This window comes from Portunus trituberculatus, chromosome 7 (assembly GCF_017591435.1).
Source record: "Portunus trituberculatus isolate SZX2019 chromosome 7, ASM1759143v1, whole genome shotgun sequence".
Taxonomy (NCBI): Eukaryota; Metazoa; Arthropoda; class Malacostraca; order Decapoda; family Portunidae; genus Portunus; species Portunus trituberculatus.
This window is the reverse complement of record NC_059261.1, coordinates 6,909,321-6,929,043: the sequence shown is the minus strand read 5'-3', so window position 1 is coordinate 6,929,043 and position 19,723 is coordinate 6,909,321. Positions and strand designations below refer to the sequence as shown.

The 19,723-nt window shown below is 40.1% G+C and overlaps 2 protein-coding genes and 1 long non-coding RNA gene across 3 annotated transcripts in view; 1 reads left to right on the top strand and 2 right to left on the bottom strand.

Annotated features, from left to right (window-relative positions):
- LOC123498378 (activator of 90 kDa heat shock protein ATPase homolog 1-like) overlaps nucleotides 1-575 on the bottom strand; it is a 6,576-nt gene extending 6,001 nt beyond the window's left edge. The window contains exon 1 of the mRNA XM_045245479.1: nucleotides 242-575. Coding sequence (XP_045101414.1) covers nucleotides 242-321 — 80 coding nt within the window. The 5' untranslated portion in view covers nucleotides 322-575. The remainder of the gene's footprint in view (nucleotides 1-241) is intronic.
- A 695-nt stretch (nucleotides 576-1,270) lies between these two features.
- LOC123498416 overlaps nucleotides 1,271-19,723 on the top strand; it is a 28,678-nt gene continuing 10,225 nt past the window's right edge. The window contains exon 1 of the long non-coding RNA XR_006672681.1: nucleotides 1,271-1,309. This is a non-coding gene — a long non-coding RNA (uncharacterized LOC123498416). The remainder of the gene's footprint in view (nucleotides 1,310-19,723) is intronic.
- LOC123498373 (lipoamide acyltransferase component of branched-chain alpha-keto acid dehydrogenase complex, mitochondrial-like) lies at nucleotides 9,305-19,490 on the bottom strand. The gene is made up of 10 exons (XM_045245467.1): nucleotides 19,357-19,490; nucleotides 18,090-18,307; nucleotides 17,584-17,762; nucleotides 17,077-17,228; nucleotides 16,725-16,875; nucleotides 15,914-16,047; nucleotides 14,719-14,922; nucleotides 13,854-14,045; nucleotides 13,174-13,245; nucleotides 9,305-11,995 (listed from the first exon to the last, which is right to left on the bottom strand). Exons 1-10 carry the CDS (start codon nucleotides 19,441-19,443, stop codon nucleotides 11,828-11,830), a joined length of 1,557 nt encoding a protein of 518 aa, XP_045101402.1. The 5' UTR covers nucleotides 19,444-19,490; the 3' UTR covers nucleotides 9,305-11,827.

Sequence of the window (19,723 nt, the reverse complement as noted above, 5' to 3'; positions counted from 1 at the left end):
ATATGGCGGGGGGGAGAGAGAGAGAGAGAGAGAGAGAGAGAGAGAGAGAGAGAGAGAGAGAGAGAGAGAGAGAGAGAGAGAGAGGAATGAATCTCACCCCTTTCTTCTTCTCCCCCCCTTCACTCCCCCAATAAAACAAAAACAACAAAAACAACACTTTAAATGCAACAAATAAAAAAATAAAAAAACCGGTCAATTTATTCCAGAATTTTCCAGGCACCCCCTCCCCTCCCCCCCTCACCAGTGCCAGTTGTTGACGTTAGTGGCATCGGGGCGCTCCTCCACAATCCACCTCGGGTCACCCTCGCCCCACTTGGCCATGGCGGAGGTCAACGGCGGGTCAAGACAGGTCACAGCTAGATTAGGTCACCACGCGGCCACGGTGCTACCAAGGTCACTTATTTGAGGTCAAGGAAGGTGGTGAGTGGTGATTTTGGGGGTTCTAGTGGTGGGTGAGGGAAATGTGAGGTCAGTGAGGGGTCAAAGTGAGGGTCAGTGTGTGTGTGAAGGCAAGGAGTGGCGGGCAGGGCGTGCACAGAGCGGCGACTCCCTCCCCTCGTGATAGTTTGCGGCACACTGTCAATGTTTACCTCGCCGCCAGAGACCCGTGGTGCAAATATTTTAGTGTGTCTTTATTTTGTTATCCGCCTTCTGCACGTCAAATTGGGTCTCTAAATTAAGGATAATGTTATATTTTGTCACTATTTATGTATCTAAAGCCTCGTTAAATTGTAGAATTGAGAATGTGATGATTTTTGTCCTTCCTCTTTATCTCAACGATTTCATGCAATTTTGAGTTACGTTCTTCACAAAATCACGGAAAATATTAAAATTTCGTACAGTTTCCCTGTTTATAGTACTTCACGTCTTCCTACACAATTAGATACAGTATAATTTCAGAGTATTCCGTACATTTTAGAGACAACCGGAATATCAAGAGACCGCGGGACAAATACATTTCACAACCTATTACTCCATCTTTTCTAAACTTCATAACCTGATCATAACTTCATTCATTACTCCTCCTAAATAAATACCTAATATGTAGACTATCATAAGTTAGGAATATTTGCAGTTCATGGTACATTCTAGAAGTATGGAGAGGAAGATGAGGAGACCGGGGGGTGTCAGGGTGAAGGTACCCAGTCGATCCTATCTTCCCCCCCCAACTCCTCTTCCTCTCTTGCGTAGTCTAGAATATTCCAATGCGCTCTGATACACCAGCCTGCCTCTTATTTTTCTGTTGATCATTGGAGAAGATATTACCTCCAGAGAGAGAGAGAGAGAGAGAGAGAGAGAGAGAGAGAGAGTTCTATTCCATCTATTTAATGATTTACAACCACTCACGCCGAATCCAATTTACGAAAACTTTTTATCATTATTACTTCAACTCAACCGTATATCATATAGTAGTAGTAGTAGTAGTAGTAGTAGTAGTAGCTCATTTGCAAGTTTCTCATCATCCTTCCCTTCTTACGTCTTTCTTTTTACTATATTATCCTTCGTTGTGTGTCTCTAACCTAACATCGAGACATTTTTATCCAATACAGCCGTACTAACACCAGCAATGCCGCTCCATACAGTACTGCTAACTTCTCTGAATACTATCAGGCTCACACCACGGGCAAGAAGGGCAGAAAATAAATTATAACTAGTTTTTTGTTGTTTTGTTTCTACTGCTATTATTATTGCTATTATTTAACTCCTTTATTGGAATAGTCACCACAAAGCAAAGCAATCGTCACTATTTGTCACCAATAAGTTTTTTTCTCTCTCAACACGATTGTTTTCCAAGGCCAGACATGATCAGCGGGGTTTTCAAGTGTTATTCCAATTAAAGGTATAGATGTGTTGTCATTCTGCCTCTAGAATTGTAAAAACATCTTTGAAAATTCGTGTCAGTTCAAATAAAGGCTTTTAGAATAGTGGAGGTGATGCATATAGAAAGTTTGAAAATACGAGGTCTGAACTACGATCGCCTCCCAGTCTTGGCTCGAAGCGTCACAAGTTCACAACACTCGCCTAGCCAGCCTCCCTCCGCCCTCCTCCTCACCTACGCTTTTTTCTCTAACATATTTTCGTAGCCAAACAGGACTAACCCATATATAAGGTTCACTATATAGACCTTCCCAACAACAACAACAACAACAACAATATACAGAGGTCAAGGTGTAAAGGGTTGAAGCGTCAGTCTACTCGTCTCACACACACACACATACGCACATCATCTAACTTGCTATTATTCTGCCTGAAATACGTGCCTGATGTGGAAAACACGAGGAATTACCTGGAAATTGAGGTAACTGTTGAGGGGAAGACTGGGTGCGAGAGGGACGGCTTGTGTGACTTGATGGCGGGGGATTTGAACGGGCATATAACACTATTTTAGGCTTTTATGAGGTTGTTTCTATCTTGCCGTGGTTAATTCAGGCTTTATTGCACTCTCTGGGCCTGGAAACACAAGGGAGTTCAGTTCAGTATCCATGTTAGCGTGGGAGGGAAGTAGGGGGAGGGGTGCCTGTCTGTGGCCCTATTTTATGTATCTTACGTATCGTATATCATTTTGAAAATCGATAAAAGGAAGAAGGCAGCCACAAACACACCACACCACACACCATGTATCCTCGGCACTCTGACCCTTCCCGCCCTGAACCACCCCTCCGCTGTCACCGCCGCCGTCCACGCCACCCTGCCGCCGCCCCCGCCACCACTACGTAACCCACTCAGCCACATAACAGAGCAACATATCGGGTTTTCTTTGTGTTTCTAGGTGTTTTCGAGGCACTGGGAGGAGGAGGTGGAGGAAGAGCAGGTGAGGGGTAGGGGAGGAGAGTGAGAGTGAAGGCAGAGGAGGAGTAGTAACCGCCCAAAGGTGTAAAAAAAACTATCTCTGCTGCGGGGTATATTTTTTTCTGCTTTATTAATGGCGTTGGTATTGTTTTCCTATTTGGTTTATCATTAGCAAAGTGTAACTAGTTTTGTGCCATGACAAGATCGAGTCCAGCTGTGTTTTTGTTTTGTCGAAGGAATGACACTTGGGTCACTACATCAATTATAACTTTTTTTTAATTAGCACGCCTGGGATTGTTTTAGTGCTTGATATGAGACTTATAAATATGAGAAACATGATCCAAGTAATGGTATCCAATAACATCTTGGATAACTGTGTGTATTTTCAAATTTAAAAATTTTATAGTGTCCAAACATAAATTTAAAAATCTTTATACGGCAACAAGTTTCCATTTTCTTTATTTCGATGGAAAGTACAAATTTTTAGTGTTCAGAATCCATAATATGATTTGGTCTGGTTTTGTTTTCCATCTCGATATTTTGAAGATTTAGTGGCGCCGTTGGTGAGAAACAAACACTTTATCACGGATCCCGCTCTGCTATTTGTACACCCGGTACGGTTTTTATATTGTGGGTGTTAGTCAAACTATTTATCACGTCAAAAACTGCAGTGCATTCTAGTCTGGCTGCCTTCATTCTTTTTTCGATTTTCAAAATGATATACGAAACGTAAATATCTGGCAACTGCGAGCCCTCCTCCCTCCCTCCCGCTTTGCACATCAAGATTTAGCCACACCGCCTTGTGTTTCCAGACCCAGAGAGTGAAGCAAAGGCAGAATTAATCACGAGAATGTATAAATAACCTCAAATAAAGCGATGGTTGTATATATCCCCATTAAGAGCGGTTGTATCTCCGTCCTGAACCCCACACCCCCGCTCAGAGCCCCCACCCCAGCTCACCGCGGCTACCATTGGACCCAAACAAACCTCCCTCCTCACTCCCCTCCATTGCCGCGGTTTTCTGGGCATTTCCGTGTATTTTCCAGAATGAAGGAGAAAATTGTAGCAGTGGGAAGAAAGAATGAGGAATGGGAGTGAGTGAGGGAGTGTAGTCTTAAAAGAATCAAGGGAATTAATCGAAATTAATCAAAATAAAGACTTCGCAGGTTACAAACAGCGGTGTGTGTGTGTGTGTGTGTGTGTGTGTGTGTGGACACACACACACTAATGATAATCTAACAACTACTACTACTACTGGTAGTGCCACCACCACTAAAACTCCCTCACTCACTCCCATTCCTCATTCTTTCTTCCCACTGCTACAATTTTCTCCTTCATTCTGGAAAATACACGGAAATGCCCAGAAAACCGTGGCAATGGAGGGGAGGGAGGAGTTTTAGGTGGTTACACCCAAGATGAGCTTCGGGGTGCTATGGGCCCTAATATGCCCACCACTATAAATAAAATTGCCTGCGCCACTAATGGGCGGAAGCTGAACACCGCTTCCCATACACTCTTCAAGTGAACCTACAGGCGCTATAGGCCTTGACGTTAAAAAAAAATAAATAAATAAATAACACGAAACCACCTCCACACCACACCACACTGCAAACACACCACATCACAAACACACCACACCATAAACACATCATACCACAAACACACCACACCATAAACACACCACACCACACCACAAACACACCACACCACACCACCACACCACACACACACCACACCACCTCCACACCACACCATGTATCCTCGGGACTCTGACCCTTCCCGCCCTGAACCACCCCTCCGCTGTCACCGCCGCCGTCCCCGCAACCCTGCCGCCGCCCCCGCCACCACTACGTAACCCACTCAGCCACATAACAGAGCAACATATCGGGTTTTCTTTGTGTTTCTAGGTGTTTTCGAGGCTCTGGGTGGAGGAGGAGGAGGAGGGAGAGCAGGTGAGGGGTAGGGGAGGAGAGTGAGAGGGAGGGCAGAGGAGGACTAACCGCCCAAAGGTGCAAAAAAACTATCTCTGCTGCGGGGTACATTTTTTTTGCTTTATTAATGGTGTTGGTATTGTTTTCCTATTTGGTTTATCATTAGCAAAGTGTAACTAGTTTTGTGCCATGACAAGATCGAGTCCAGCTGTGTTTTTGTTTTGTCGAAGGAATGACACTTGGGTCACTACATCAATTATAACTTTTTTTTAATCAGCACGCCTGGGATTGTTTTAGTGTTTGATATGAGACTTATAAATATGAGAAACATGATCCAAGTAATGGTATCCAATAACATCTTGGATAACTGTGCGTATTTTCAAATTTAAAAATTTTATAGTGTCCAAACATAAATTTAAAAATCTTTATACGGCAACAAGTTTCCATTTTCTTTATTTCGATGGAAAGTACAAATTTTTAGTGTTCAGAATCCATAATATGATTTGGTCTGGTTGTGTTTTCCATCTCGATATTTTGAAGATTTAGTGGCGCCGTTGGTGAGAAACAAACACTTTATCACGGATCCCGCTCTGCTATTTGTACACCCGGTAAGGTTTTTATATTGTGGATGTTAGTCAATCTATTTATCACGTCAAAAACTGCAGTGCATTCTAGTCTGGCTGCCTTCTTTCTTTTTTCGATTTTCAAAATGATATACGATACGTAAATATCTGGCAACTGCGGCCCCTCCTTCCTCCCTCCCTCCCTCCCTCCCGCTTTGCACATCAAGATTTAGCCACACCGCCTTGTGTTTCCAGATCCAGAGAGTGAAGCAAAGGCAGAATTAATCACGAGAATGTATAAATAACCTCAAATAAAGCGATGGTTGTATATATCCCCATTAAGAGCGGTTGTATCTCCGTCCTGAGCCCCACACCCCCGCTCAGAGCCCCCACCCCAGCTCACCGCGGCAACCATCGGACCCAAACAAACCTTCCCCTCCATTGCCGCGGTTTTCTGGGCATTTCCGTGTATTTTCCAGAATGAAGGAGAAAATTGTAGCAGTGGGAAGAAAGAATGAGGAATGTTAATGGTGGTGGTAGTAGTAGTAGTAGTAGTAGTTGTTGTTGTTGGATTATCATTAGTGCGCCCGTGTGTGTGTGTGTGTGTCCACCTAACCCTTTTACTTCGCTACGAGACAATTACCACCGCTGTTTGTAACATGCGAAGTATTTATATTGAGACCTGTGTGTACCGTGGTTAGGGGGGTGGGTGGCATGACCTGACCCCGCCTTTTATGTACTGCTACTAAAATAAAGTTAGTAATCAGTCAATCTGTCACGCTTATAGTTCTTGCCAACACTATTTTATGTGAGGGAGGGCAAAAAAGGGCAAAAATAAATGAATATTAGAAAAAAAAAGGCCTGCTTGTTTTGTAGTCTTAAAAGAATCAAAGGAATTAGTCGAAATTAATCAAAATAAAGACTTCGCAGGTTACAAACAGCGGTGGTAATTGTCTTGTAGCGAAGTAAAAGGGTTAGGTGGACACACACACACACACACACTAATGATAATCTAACAACTACTACTACTGCTACTACCACCACCACTGTCACCACCACTAAAACTCCCTCACTCACTCCCATTCCTCATTCTTTCTTCCCACTGCTACAATTTTCTCCTTCATTCTGGAAAATACACAGAAATGCCTAGAAAACCACGGCAATGGAGAGGAGGGAGGAGTTCTAGGTGGTTACACCCAAGATGAGCTTCAGGGCTGCTATGGGCCCTAATATGCCCACCACTATAAGTAAAATTGCCTGCGCCATTAATGGGTGGAAGCTGAACACCACTTCCCATACACTCTTCAAGTGTGCCTACAGGCGCTATAGGCCTTACCGTAAAAAAAATAAATAAATAACACGAAACCACCTCACACAACAACATAAACACACCACATCACAAACACACCACACCACACAACACCATGTATACTCGGGGTCCGTGGCGGGGGCAAGCGCTGAGGATACCATGAATGTGATACTCCAGTCACATAGATATACACGCCACTTTAGGTCATGTGTGTATGTGTGTGTGTGTGTGTTATAACTTCATGCAATGTAATAAAGGGTTCAGTTTCTACCTTTCTATCAAGCAACATCACTCTTCCCACTGGTGTACTTTATATAACAGTGAATTAATCTATGGAATATTTGTTTATGCCCTTCCAAGTGGCCTGTACCTTGTAATGGGTGAATAAAAAAGTGAAGTGAAGTGAGTGTGGGTTTCTTGTAACAGCTGTAGTGGTATGTCATTTTAATAGGACATTTAAGACACCTTGGAAACTTAAATTCTCTCTCTCTCTCTCTTTAATTATCTGGGGAAAAAAAGACATCTGCATTTCATTTTCAACCTTTTAATCTTTTTTTCTCAACCTGATACATGAAAAAACAGAAAAATAGTCACTAAATAGCTGAATAAAGATGTAAAAAAAAAAACCCTGTTATCATTTTAAGAATCCTACACTAACTTCAACTTGTTCCTATCAAAGCTTCTCCCTCTCACTCTCTCACTCTCTAACAAATTCAGTGACTAGTTGATAATATTCACCTACAAAAATAAGTCTTCTAAATGCCCCTATAATTAAATCACAAGGTTCAATAAGTGAGGCTCTGAAATGGAGGAAAAATTAGTCATTCCTTCGAGGGCTCACACACACTAATACACACTAATACATGAGAATGCGACTTCCTCCTCCTCCTCCTCCTCCTCCTCCTTTTCTTTCTCTTCCTCATCCTACTCCACCTCCTCCTCCTTTTCTTTCTTCCTCATCCTCTTACACCTCCTTCATCCTTTTCTTTCTCTTCCTTTTCCTCCACCTTCTCCTCCTTTTCTTTCTCTTCCTCCATCTCCTCCTCCTTTTCTTTCTCTTCTTCATCCTCCTACACCTTCTCCTCCTTTTTTTCTCTTCTTCCTCCTCCTCCTCCTCCTCCTCCTCCTAGGCAAACTGTGGCTGTGGCAGTGAAAACAGACGCTGGTGGTGAATGCTGCACATAAAAATCTTACAAATTAACCTTTTTTTCTCTCTGTTTTTAAGTTAGTGGTGAAGAATTGTTAGGTAAAAGTGTGGTTAATATGACAATGGCACAAGATAAGCTTACTAAATGAATACAAAAGACAAACTAGACCCCTTTTTTTTTTATCTCTTTTTTTAACTTAGTGGTAAAGAATTGCAAGGTAAAGTATGTTGCAAGATAAAGTTGATATGATAACAGCACATGAAAAGGCTTATCAAATGAACCCCAAAAGACAAACTAACCTATTTTTTCACTTTTTTTTTTTTTAAACTTGGTGGTAAAAAATTGTTTGTTTCTTAAAGGGTGTTGCGGCAATGTTGAGAAAGGTCAGTAATATGAGAATGCCACATGAACACCTTACTAAATCAACAGTAAATGACAAACTAGACCTTTTTCTTTCTCTTTTTTTTTACTTAGTGGTAAAAAAAATAGCTCGTTTCTTAACAGATGTGGTAATGTTAAGAAAGGTCAGTCATACAAACATGACACAAAATAAGCTTACTAAATGAATACAAAATAACACACTAGACCTTTTTTCTTTTTTATCTTAGAGGTAAAAAATTGCTCGTTTCTTAAAGGGTGTTGTGCCAATATTAAGAAAGGTCAGTCAATATGAGAATGCCACATGAACACCTTATTAATCAACAAAATGACAAACTAGACCTTTTCTCTCCCTGTAATTTAACGGTAAAGAATTGCATGTTTCTTGAAGGACAGTAATATGGCAATGACACATCAGAGCCTTGTGAAATTAACACAAAACTTATAAACTTGATCTTTTTCTCTTTCTTTGAACTTAGTGGTGAAAAATTTCTCAAAGGGTGTTGCGGCAATGTTGTGAAGCCGGCATTTTTTTATTTATCTATTTATTTCTTTTTATGTTATGGCCTACAGCACCCATAGGAATACTTGAAGAGTACATGTGGGAAGCGCTGTTCAGTTTCTGCCCATTAGTGGCGTAGGCAACTTTATTTATAGTGGTAGCGATATTAGGGCCCATATCACCACCCCAGAGCATCTTTGGTGTAACCCCCTAACACCTGGGTATCGTGGTGACATGTAGCTAACTTTAAACCACTCCACAAATGGCAAAGTTTTAAGGCAGTGTTTTAAGGATGTTTTAGGGTGTTTTAATGGTGTTTTAGGTATCTTGGTGACATGTAGCTAACTTTAAACCACTCCACAAATGGCAAAGTTTTAAGGCGGTGTTTTAAGGATGTTTTAGGGTGTTTTAATGGTGTTTTAGGTATCTTGGTGACATGTAGCTAACTTTAAACCACTCCACAAATGGCAAAGTTTTAAGGCGGTGTTTTAAGGATGTTTTAGGGTGTTTTAATGATGTTTTAGGTATCCTGGTGACATGTAGCTAACTTTAAACCACTCCACAAATGACAAAGTTTTAAGGCAGTGTTTTAAGGATGTTTTAGGGTGTTTTAATGGTGTTTTAGGTATCCTGGTGACATGTAGCTAACTTTAAACCACTCCACAAATGGCAAAGTTTTAAGGCGGTGTTTTAAGGATGTTTTTTTAGGGTGTTTTAATGGTGTTTTAGGTATCCTGGTGACATGTAGCCAACTTTAAACCACTCCACAAACGGCAAAGTTGCAAGGCCATACATGATGGGATTCGAACCTATGCGTGGACGTCTGCCTGATCCCACCACCACCACCTTATCCACTACACCACCACCTAATATTACAAATGGCACAAAATAAGCTTAATACATGAATGTAAACTGACACATTACTCTTTTTCAGCTTATTTCAGTGGTAGAGTTACAAACATTACTGTAAAGATGTTGTGATGATGTAAACAGTAAACAAAGCTGATAATATTACAAATGGCACAAAATAAGCTTAAAAAATTAACGCAAACTGATAAATTACTCTTTTTTCAGCTTATTTCAGTGGTAGAGTGGGAAGGAAAATTATAAAGACTGATATGACAATGTAAACCTGAGACCAGCGACATCAATGGCACCAGATAGGCAGATAATTCTAACTCACTGCACAGAACAGTAAACTTTTTTTTTTTTTCTATATATTTTTAGATAATATAAAAATTCTTTTTCATTTTTGTCGCTCTGATTTCTCACTTTACAAACTCAGAACGAGGAACGCAAAACAAGAAATGAATAAAATAGTAATAAAACAAAACAAGTAAAATATATAGACCATCACTTTACGAACTAAGAACAAGAAAAAAAAAATAATAATAAATAATAAATAAAATAAATAAATAAACTAATAAAATACATAGGCCTAAAGAGAACAAGTGTCCTTTTTTTTTTTTTTTTTATCTTTTCTTGTTTCCACTTATTTTTGTTAACCTCATTTTACAAACTCAAAACAAAGAACACAAATAAAAAAAAACAAATAAAACAATAAAACAAATAAATAGGCCAATAGAGAGAAAAACTAGATCATATCACAACCTATGCCTACACACCACAGCCTTGCCACTACACCTAAGATGGCTCCTCTATTGTAAGCCTAACCACCACCACCACCACCACCACCTGCACAATTCAAGACACTGTAGGCTCCATCCACCACTCTTTCCAAAGGCTACAGATTATTAGCTATGTTTCAGAGCGTTGTTTTCAATAAGTACTGTTCTCCAAGGCTACAGAAATGGCTAATTGGGTTTTTAAGGGAGTTTTCTTTTAATACTGATACTGAAAAACTGTAGAAAACCTCTTAAAACTGTAGAAACCTCTCATTCTTATTTTTAAAGATCACAGACTGGTCTCTAGAGGAGTTTTTCAAGGGTATAGAGATGGCCAATTGGGTTTTTAAGAGTGTTTTCTTTTAATACTGAAAAATAACTGTACAAAACCTTTTAAAACTGTAGAAACCTCTCATCATTATTTTTAAAGGTTACAGACTGGTTTCTAAAGTTGTTTTTTTTATCATTAAGTACTGTTTTCCAAGGCTAGAGAAAATGGTTAAGTATATTTTGAGTGCGTTTTCTTTAAATACTGATACTGAAAACTAAAAACCTCATTGTTATCATCCTTAAAGGTTACAAACGGACTTCAAAGTGTGCGTTTTCAATAAGTACTGTTTTCCAAGGCTACGGAGATGATTAAGTATATTTTGAGTGCGTTTTCTTTTAATACTGATACTGAAAACTAAAAACCTCATTATTATCATCTTTAAAGGTTACAAACGGATTTCAAAGTGTGTTTTCAATAAGTACTGTTTTCCAAGGCTACGGAGATGATTAAGTAGGTTTTGAATGCGTTTTCTTTTAGTACTGATACTGAAAAATTATAGAAACCCTCTCATAATCATTCTTAAAGTCTCGAGATGGTTGGCACAGGTTTCTACAAGTGTTTTCTCTCACTAATACTGTTTTCCAAGGCCACAGAGATGATCAGCTATATTCCCAAAGCCATTTTCCTATCACTAACGCAGAGAATCTGTTTCGGTCCCATTAACAGCAATAACAAGCATGGATAACACACTAACATCCACTGCAGCCTTTTAGAAGTGGTGGTGGTGGTGGTGGAAGACCTACATGCTTGAATATTAATTTGTAAAGCTACACACATGATGCTAGTAGAGCTACACAGGGGGGTCATCACATACGCACGCACGCATGCACGCATGCACACACACACACACACACAGATGCTTGTAAGATAAAACATGTGTCCTATCTCTTTCTCTCTCTTTCATGTATACTTTAAATGCAGTCACATATTTACATACACACATGTGTGCACATATATGTACAAACACACACACACACACACACACACACATATATATTCATCCACTTATCCACTTCATTTTAACACGAGAACCAAATTACTAGTTCTCTAAAAATGAATTCTACATATTTACAACCACACAGACACACACACACTATCCTTCCACTTAACCACTCCTCCACTTATCCAATTATCCACTCCATCATTTCACGTGGAGCACCAAATTAATTAAGTCCACCAAATAAACCACTTCTACATATTTACAAACACACACACACACACATACACTATCCTTCCACTTATCCACTCCATCATTTCAAGTGGAGCACCATCTTACTGGGGTTCTCCAAAAATGACTTCCACATGTTAGAGAAGTTGGCCATTGTTGCTCCATCAATCACGCGATGATCCGCTGACCAGCTCACCTGCATGATGTGAGCGCGGACCACGTTACCTGACGAGTCGAACCGCGGCAACACCTGGAATGATGTGTCTGGGTTAAGGTAGGTTAGATTTTTTTTTTTTCTTTTTCTTTTTTTTTTTTCCTTTTTTTCTTTTTTTTTTTTAAAGTAGGGAAATGCTGACACATGAAATTCTATATATAAAGAGAGAGAGAGAGAGAAAGAGAGAAAGAGAGAAGAGGTCCACTTACTTCCCAGTCCCCTTGCAGGTTTAGTGAGGTGAGGTGAGGTTAAGTTAGGTTAAGTTAGGTGAGGTGTGATAGGATGGGATGGGATGGGATGGGATAGGATGGGATGAGGTGAGATGAGGAGGTGAGATGAAGTTAGGGTAGTGGGGATAGTGTTTTGCCTTAGTTAGATTAGGTTAAATAGCAGTGGGAATAGAGTTTGGTTGGGCAAGGCTAGGTAACACTGGCAGAAAAACCATTTAGTTGGATTAAATTCGGTTACATCAATGCCATTTTTTTTATTAAAGATTCAAGTTATTTTTGTATTATTATTATTATTGGTTGGAGAATAAAGTTGTCATCCATCTTGGCAGCACATACATAAACCCACATTCACCCACCTTTGGCAGCACATATAAACATCACCTTCTGACACACACACACACACACACACACACACACACACACACACACACACACATATGGATAAAGATATGATGAAGAAATTAATTAGTACTGTAATCAGACCAAGATTGGAATATGCTGGGGTGGTTTGGTCCCCTTATAAAAAGAAGCATGTAAGGAAGTTGGAGAGATTGCAGAGAATGGCAACAAAAATGGTTCCGGAACTGGCAGAAATGACCTATGAATAAAGATTAAAAGAAATGAATTTGCTCACCTTGGAATAAAGAAGAGAAAGAGGAGATTTGATACAGGTTTATAAACTGTTGAGCAGTTTGGATGAAGTGGATAATGAGCAAATAATGTTGAGAGAGGAAAATTTAAAAAGAGATCGCATAGTAAAAGGATAGCCAAGAGAATATGCTTGAAAGATGTGAAGAAATATAGTTTCCCGCAGAGATGTGTGGAAGTGTGGAATAGTTTGAGCGAGGAGGTGGTGTCAGCGAGGAGTGTCCATAGTTTTAAAGGAAAGTTGGATGTGTGTAGATATGGAGACGGGGCCACATGAGTATAATACCCAGGCCCTGGAAAAATTACAACTAGGTGAATACACACACACACACACACCTGAATCTTGCCGACAGCACCAATGGCCACTTCAGGAGGTAGAATGACTGGCTTAGCGTAAGTGCCGGAGATCTGTCGAAGAAAACAGAAACATTACAGCACACACAAAAACAAATATGAAAAAAAAAAAAAAAAAAATAGAAACAAAACAAATACAGAGAATGAAAGGGCAAGTAAAAATAGAGTAAAATAAAGTACAAAGATAAAAAAAAAAAAAAAAAAAAACACCACAGAAGCAGAAAAAAAAATAGACAAAAACAAAACAAAAAATGTAGAGTGAGCAAACAACTACAAAAACAATAAAAATAAAATAAAATAAACAAACCTAAATAAAACAAAACAAACAAAACACTAACAAACACCACAAAACACTGCCAAACACCACCAAACACCACAGAAATACCTCTAAACACCCTCAAACACCACATAAACACCAATAAACACCCTCAAACACCACACAAACACCCCTAAACACCACCAAACACCACACAACACCCTTAAACACTGCCAAACAGCTCCAAACACCACACCACACCACCAAACACCACACTAACACCACCAAACACCACACAAACACCACAAAACACCCCAAACACAACACAAACACCCACAAACACCCCCAAACACAACACAAATACCCACAAACACCACTAAACACCACTAAACACCACCAAACGCACCGAACCAATATTGGAGATAGTAAAAGTGCCTCCGGTGATGTCGCGAGTGGTCAGGTTTCCCCGCACACCCAGCTCCTGCAGGCGGTTGAGCTCAGCGGCCACCTCCAGGAGTGTGAGGCCCTGCACACCCTTCACATTGGGCACCACTAGACCCTCACTGGTGTCCATGGCTAGCCCTATGTTGTGGCTGGCCTAGGGGGGGAGGGGGTGTTAAGTTAAGTTAGGTGACAGTGCTGTGGTTTAAAGATGTTTTATTTTTGGTTAATTTGTTAGTTTATCTATTTATTTATTTTATTTATTAATTTAGAAGTACAAGACACTGGCTACTTTGTTCTACTGTTCATATATCTAATTATGCCCTTATAACTTTATTGAAAGCCCTGAACTCTCCCCTTTATTTTTGTTACCCTTGACCCTAATACCAAAAAAAAAAAAAAAAAAAAAAAAAAAACACTCAGCTTGTAAGTAATATTCTCACACTTACCATTCACTGAGACACAGAGAAAAGGTTACTTGTATCTATTTATGCCCTTAAGACCTTATTTAAACCTCCTAACCTGCTCCTTGACCCTAAAAAAACAACAAATACTCACTTGTATGTAGTATTCTCACACTTATCGTCCACGGAGGAATTGAGAAAAGGTTACTTGTATCTATTTATGCCCTTACAACCTTATTTTAACCCTCGACCTTTATTCAAACTCCTGACTTCTAACCCAATACAAAAAAATAAATAAAAAAATAAAAAATCACACTTATCATTTACAGACACAGAGAAAAGGTTACTTGTATCTATTTATCCCCTTACGACCTTATTTAAACCCCTAAACTGCCCCTGGACCCTAAAAAAACAACAAATACTTACCTTGTATGTAATATTCTCACACTTATCGTCCACGGAGGAATTGAGCAGAGGATAGTGAGAGAGGGCGATGGAGGCGGCCTTGATGAAGAAGGGCATGTAGGAGAGCCTGATGCCGTGAGCCTCTGCTGTGGCCTTCAGTTGTCCCCGCAGCCCCACCAAGGCAGTCATGTCCACCTCGTCACAGTAGCAGAAGTGAGGGATTTGCTGTAACGGTGCTTGTGTTAGACCAGGATGCCACAGAAAGGACTCAAAATACAAGGAATGACTCAAAATACAAGAAATGATAGAAAATACAAGAAAAAAGTGAGGAATTTGCTGTAATGGTGCTTAATAGACCAAACTGCCACAGAAAGGACTCAAAATACAGGGAACTAAACAAAATACAAGAAATGATACAAACCATGACGGAAAAATGCAAAAAGTGACCCAAAAATATGAAAAATGACTCAAAATACAAAAATACATGAAAAAATGTGAGGGATTTGTTACAGTGGCACTTTTGTTACACCAGAACATTACTTAGAGGGGTCAAAATACAGGAAGTGACAAATGCATGACCCAAATCACAAGAAATGGCCCAAAATACAAAAAAAATTATACAAAATACAGGAAAAACAAAAATGAGGGTATTGTTGTGATGGTGCTTGAGTTGCATTAGAGGAACAATCACATCAATGACATGAAATACAGGAAAAACAATAAAAATGATAATAAATGAATAATATCACCTTTTTTGATTCTATAGACACAGAGAAACAGACAAATTTATCCCTATGACCTTTGACCTGACACTAGACAGTTGACCCCTTGACTGAAGAAAAGAAATGAAAGGAAAAGAAAACAGAAAAGGAATGAATAGAAATGAACTGAAATGAAAAGAAAAGAAAAGAGAAGAAAGGAAAAAAAAACAAAAGCAAAAAATTTTCTCCTTGACTGAAGAAAAGGAGAGAGAAAAAAGAAAAAGAAATAAAAAAAAGAAGAGAAAAAAGCTAAAAGACCAAAATTCATCCCTTGACTGAAGAAAAAAGAAAAAGAAAAGAAAAGAAAAAGAATAGAAATGAAAAAGAAGAGAAAAAGAAAAAAAAAAAAAATAAAGAAAGAAAAACAGAAAACACAAAAACACACAAATTTTTCTCCATTGACCTGACCCCTTGACCTTTGACCTTGACTCCTGACCCTAGACTGTGACCCTTACATTGGCCTGGGTCATAGTGCGGACCATGGCTTTTCTGAACCCTTTGATGACCTCAGTCTTGTCCTGGCCCAACACCACGGGCAGGGACGGGGCCAGGCGGGGCGGGGCAGCGGCTGGTGGCGGGGTGGGCGGCTCTGAGGGGGGAGGGAATAATGTGAATTGATAAAGAAGGAGATAGGGAGGGAGGGAGGGAGGGAGGGAGGGAGGAGGGAGGGAGGGAAGGAAGGAAGGAAGGAAGGAAGGAAGGAAGGAAGGAAGGAAGGAAGGAAAGAAGGAAGGATGAAAAGAAAAAGAAAAAAAGATAGAAAGAAAGGAAAACAGATAATAGAAAAACCTAAAATGAAAAAGATAAAAAGGAAAAGATAGAAAAAAAGAAAAAAATTAAAGAAAACAAAAAAGAAGCAAAGTAGAAAAATAGGAAGGAAAAATAGAAAGAAGGGAAGAAATGAAAGAATTAAAGAAAGAAAAGAAGGAAGATGGTTGAATTAGTGAAAAATAGAAAGAAAGACAAGGAAAGAAAAAAAGGAATAAAGAAAAGAATGAAAAGACAAAAAAGAAAGATAAGAAAAAAGGAAAGTAAAGAAAAAGAAAGAAAAGGAAGGAAGGAAAAGGAAAAGATAAAAAAATAGAAAAGAAAAAAGGAAAGTAAAGAAAAACAAAAATAAAACAAGGAAGGAAAAGGAAAAGAAAAAAAGAAAAAAAGAAAGAAAAAAAACAAGAAAGCAAAAAAATAACAAAATATCCACCAACTCCACATATGAATTCACCAATCCACACTATCATCAAAACTATTACTGTTACATCCACATACTAGTGACGGCCGGGGTGGGGGCAGGGGTGGGGGTGTGCTGGGGGGCTGCACCAGGGGGCGTCTTCTGGGTCCTCTTCTCGATATACTGCAGCAGGTCCTCTTTCAATATCCTCCCGTCACGCCCACTGCCCTGTACGTCATTCAGGTTAATCTGTAGGACGGGAGGAAGGAGACGTTAGGTTAGGTTAGGTTAGGTCAAAATTGTATTAGGTTAAGTTAGGTCAAAATTAAGTTAGGTTAGTTTGAAATTAGGTTAGGTTAAGCTGTGTTAGATTAGATTACATTAGTTTCCTTCTTATTATCTCCTCCTCCTCCTCCTCCTCCTCCTCTTCCTCCTCCTCCTTCTCCTCACCTTATGTTCAGCTGCCATCCTCCTCACAGCAGGGGTGGTGAGCACTTTGCCGCGGGGAAGGGTGAAATTTGAACTCTGCCCCGTTGAGCCCCCTGTTGGTCGCCCTACAGAGATGGCCTCCCCCTCCTGCACCTCCGCCCCCACGGCATCATCTGTGGGGGTTAGAGGGGAGAGAGAGGGAGAGAATTAAGGTATGTAGGGGGTAAAGAGAGAGAGAGAGAGAGAGAGAGAGAGAGAGAGAGAGAGAGAGAGAGAGAGAGAGAGAGAGAGAGAGAGAGAGAGAGAGAGAGAGAGAGAGAGAGAGAGAGACTAACACAGTACTAATGCTAACCTAAACCAAACTTGACCTAATAGAAAAAAGAAAGAAAAATAAATAAATAAATGGAACTTAAACTAATAAAAAGAAGAAGAAGAAGACAAGGAAGAAGAAGGCAAAAGGAGAAAAAGAAGACTACCACAGATTTAACGCTAACCTAACTTAACCTAACCTAACCTAACCTCACCCACCTTCCTTGGACACCTCAATATCGACGAGTGGCTTGCCGACCAGCGCAGTGTCGTCCACCTCATAGTGTAGCTTCTTAATGACCCCATCATAGCGGCTGGTGATGGTGACTGAGGCCTTGTCTGACTGTACCTCACATATACTGTCAAACTGGGCCACTGTGTCCCCCTCGTTGACAAACCTGAAGGGAGGGCCATGGGTCAATGTGTGTGTGTGTGTGTGTGTGTGTGTGTGTGTGTGTGTGTGTGTGTGTGTGTGTGTGTGCTAGTCAAAGCATGTGTGTGTGTGTGTGTGAATGTGGGTATGTGTGTGTCCATGCAAGTTTGTGTAAGTGTGTGTGTGTGTGTGTGTGTGTGTGTGTGTGTGTGTGTGTGTGTGTGTGTGTGTGTGTGTGTGTGTGTGTGTGTGTGCATATGTGTATGTCTGTATGTGTGTGTGCATCCATGTGTCTCTGTGCGTATGCGTATGTCTGTGTACGCGTGTATGAGTCGCAAACACAGCCACTCACCACTCTCTGATCACCACCTCTTGTATACCCTCCCCAATATCCGCCAGGAGGAACGGCATCAGTCTGTGAGCCGGCCGGGAGGTGTGGAGGGCCCTGACACACACCCTCGGCACTCCTGGCACCCTCTCCCCCACAGTGCCATGGCAGAGGACCACCGGCAGGTACAGGGGCCCGGTAGTCTTTCCCGCAGTGCCAAAGGAAGCTGTCGGTGTGTGTGTCTGGAAAATTTTGTGTCAGGTTAAAGAAAATTTCAAAATATGGTTGTTTTCATCTTATTATTATTTTATTTATTTATTTTATTTATTTATATGTGAAGGAATGTTTGAAAATTTTTGTGTTTTAAGTTTGAAAAAGTTCGAAAATATGGTCGTTTTGTTTTATTTCATCATTTATTTATTCATTTGATTTTTTTTTTTTTTTTTTAAGGATAGCTATGTGAAGGAGTGTTTGTAAGTTTGTTTTAGGGAAAGTTTTAAAACATTTTCCAAGTTTTTTTTAAGGATATGTGAAGGAGTGCCATTCCAAACACAGCCATTCCAAACATGACCATTCCAAACACACCCATTCCAAGCACGACCATTCCAAACACAACCATTTCAAACACGATAATTCCAAATATGACCATTCCAAACACAGCCATTCCAAATATGACCATTCCAAACACAGCCATTCCAAACATTCCAAACATGACCATTCCAAACACACCATTCCAAACACAGCCATTCCAAACACGACCATTCCAAACACAGCCATTCCAAACATGACCATTCCAAACACAGCCATTCCAAGCACCATTCCAAACATGACCATTCCAAACACAACTATTCCAAACACAGCCATTCCAAGCACCATTCCAAACACAGCCATTCCAAGCACCATTCCAAACACAGCCATTCCAAGCACCATTCCAAACACAGCCATTCCAAACATGACCATTCCAAACATAGCCATTCCAAACACAACTATTCCAAACACAGCCATTCCAAGCACCATTCCAAACACGACCATTCCAAACACAGCCATTCCAAGCACCATTCCAAACACAGCCATTCCAAGCACCATTCCAAACACATCCATTTCAAACACGACCATTCCAAGCACCATTCCAAACACATCTAAGACTAATAAAACACCCCCCATAGCTTGCCAAAGATATGGGAAGGGTATGCTATTATATATCACCCTATTTCACCCTATCCCGGGGCTCAATTGGCACTATATTCACCCTATCAAGGTATAATGTAGTGAACTATGAGCAGACACGTACTATACTCGTTGTTATTCTCGGGGTGCGGCGGAAATAGTGGAAATATAATGGCCTTAAGAGCCGACACCTTGCTGTAGCCGCCGCCATGTTGTTTGTGACCACTTCGGAGGCGCCTCTGTTCGGCTCTAATTATTATTATTTTCTTATCTATTTGTTATTGCTATTATTATTATTATTTTATTTTATTTTTTTTTTTAGGAAAGGATGAGGTTATTAAAAAGAGGTTGGATAGAAGATGGATTTAAGTCGAAATTATGAAAGACAGTTGATAGGGGTATGTAAAAGTTGGTTTGGGTAAGTACTACTGTTGTAAAATGGTCTTTATTGTTATTGTTATTGTTATTATTATTATTATTATTATTATTAT

Bases quoted from the DNA above. Each gene is read 5' to 3' on its own strand.
- LOC123498373 (XM_045245467.1), bottom strand. From the start codon at position 19,443: ATGGCGGCGGCTACAGCAAGGTGTCGGCTCTTAAGGCCATTATATTTC. The intron at 16,876-17,076 runs GTGAGGAGAAGG...CCCGTCCTACAG, and splicing joins GGATGGCAGCTGAACATAAG to ATTAACCTGAATGACGTACA. The intron at 14,046-14,718 runs GTAAGTATTTGT...CTCCCCCCCTAG, and splicing joins GTGAGAATATTACATACAAG to GCCAGCCACAACATAGGGCT.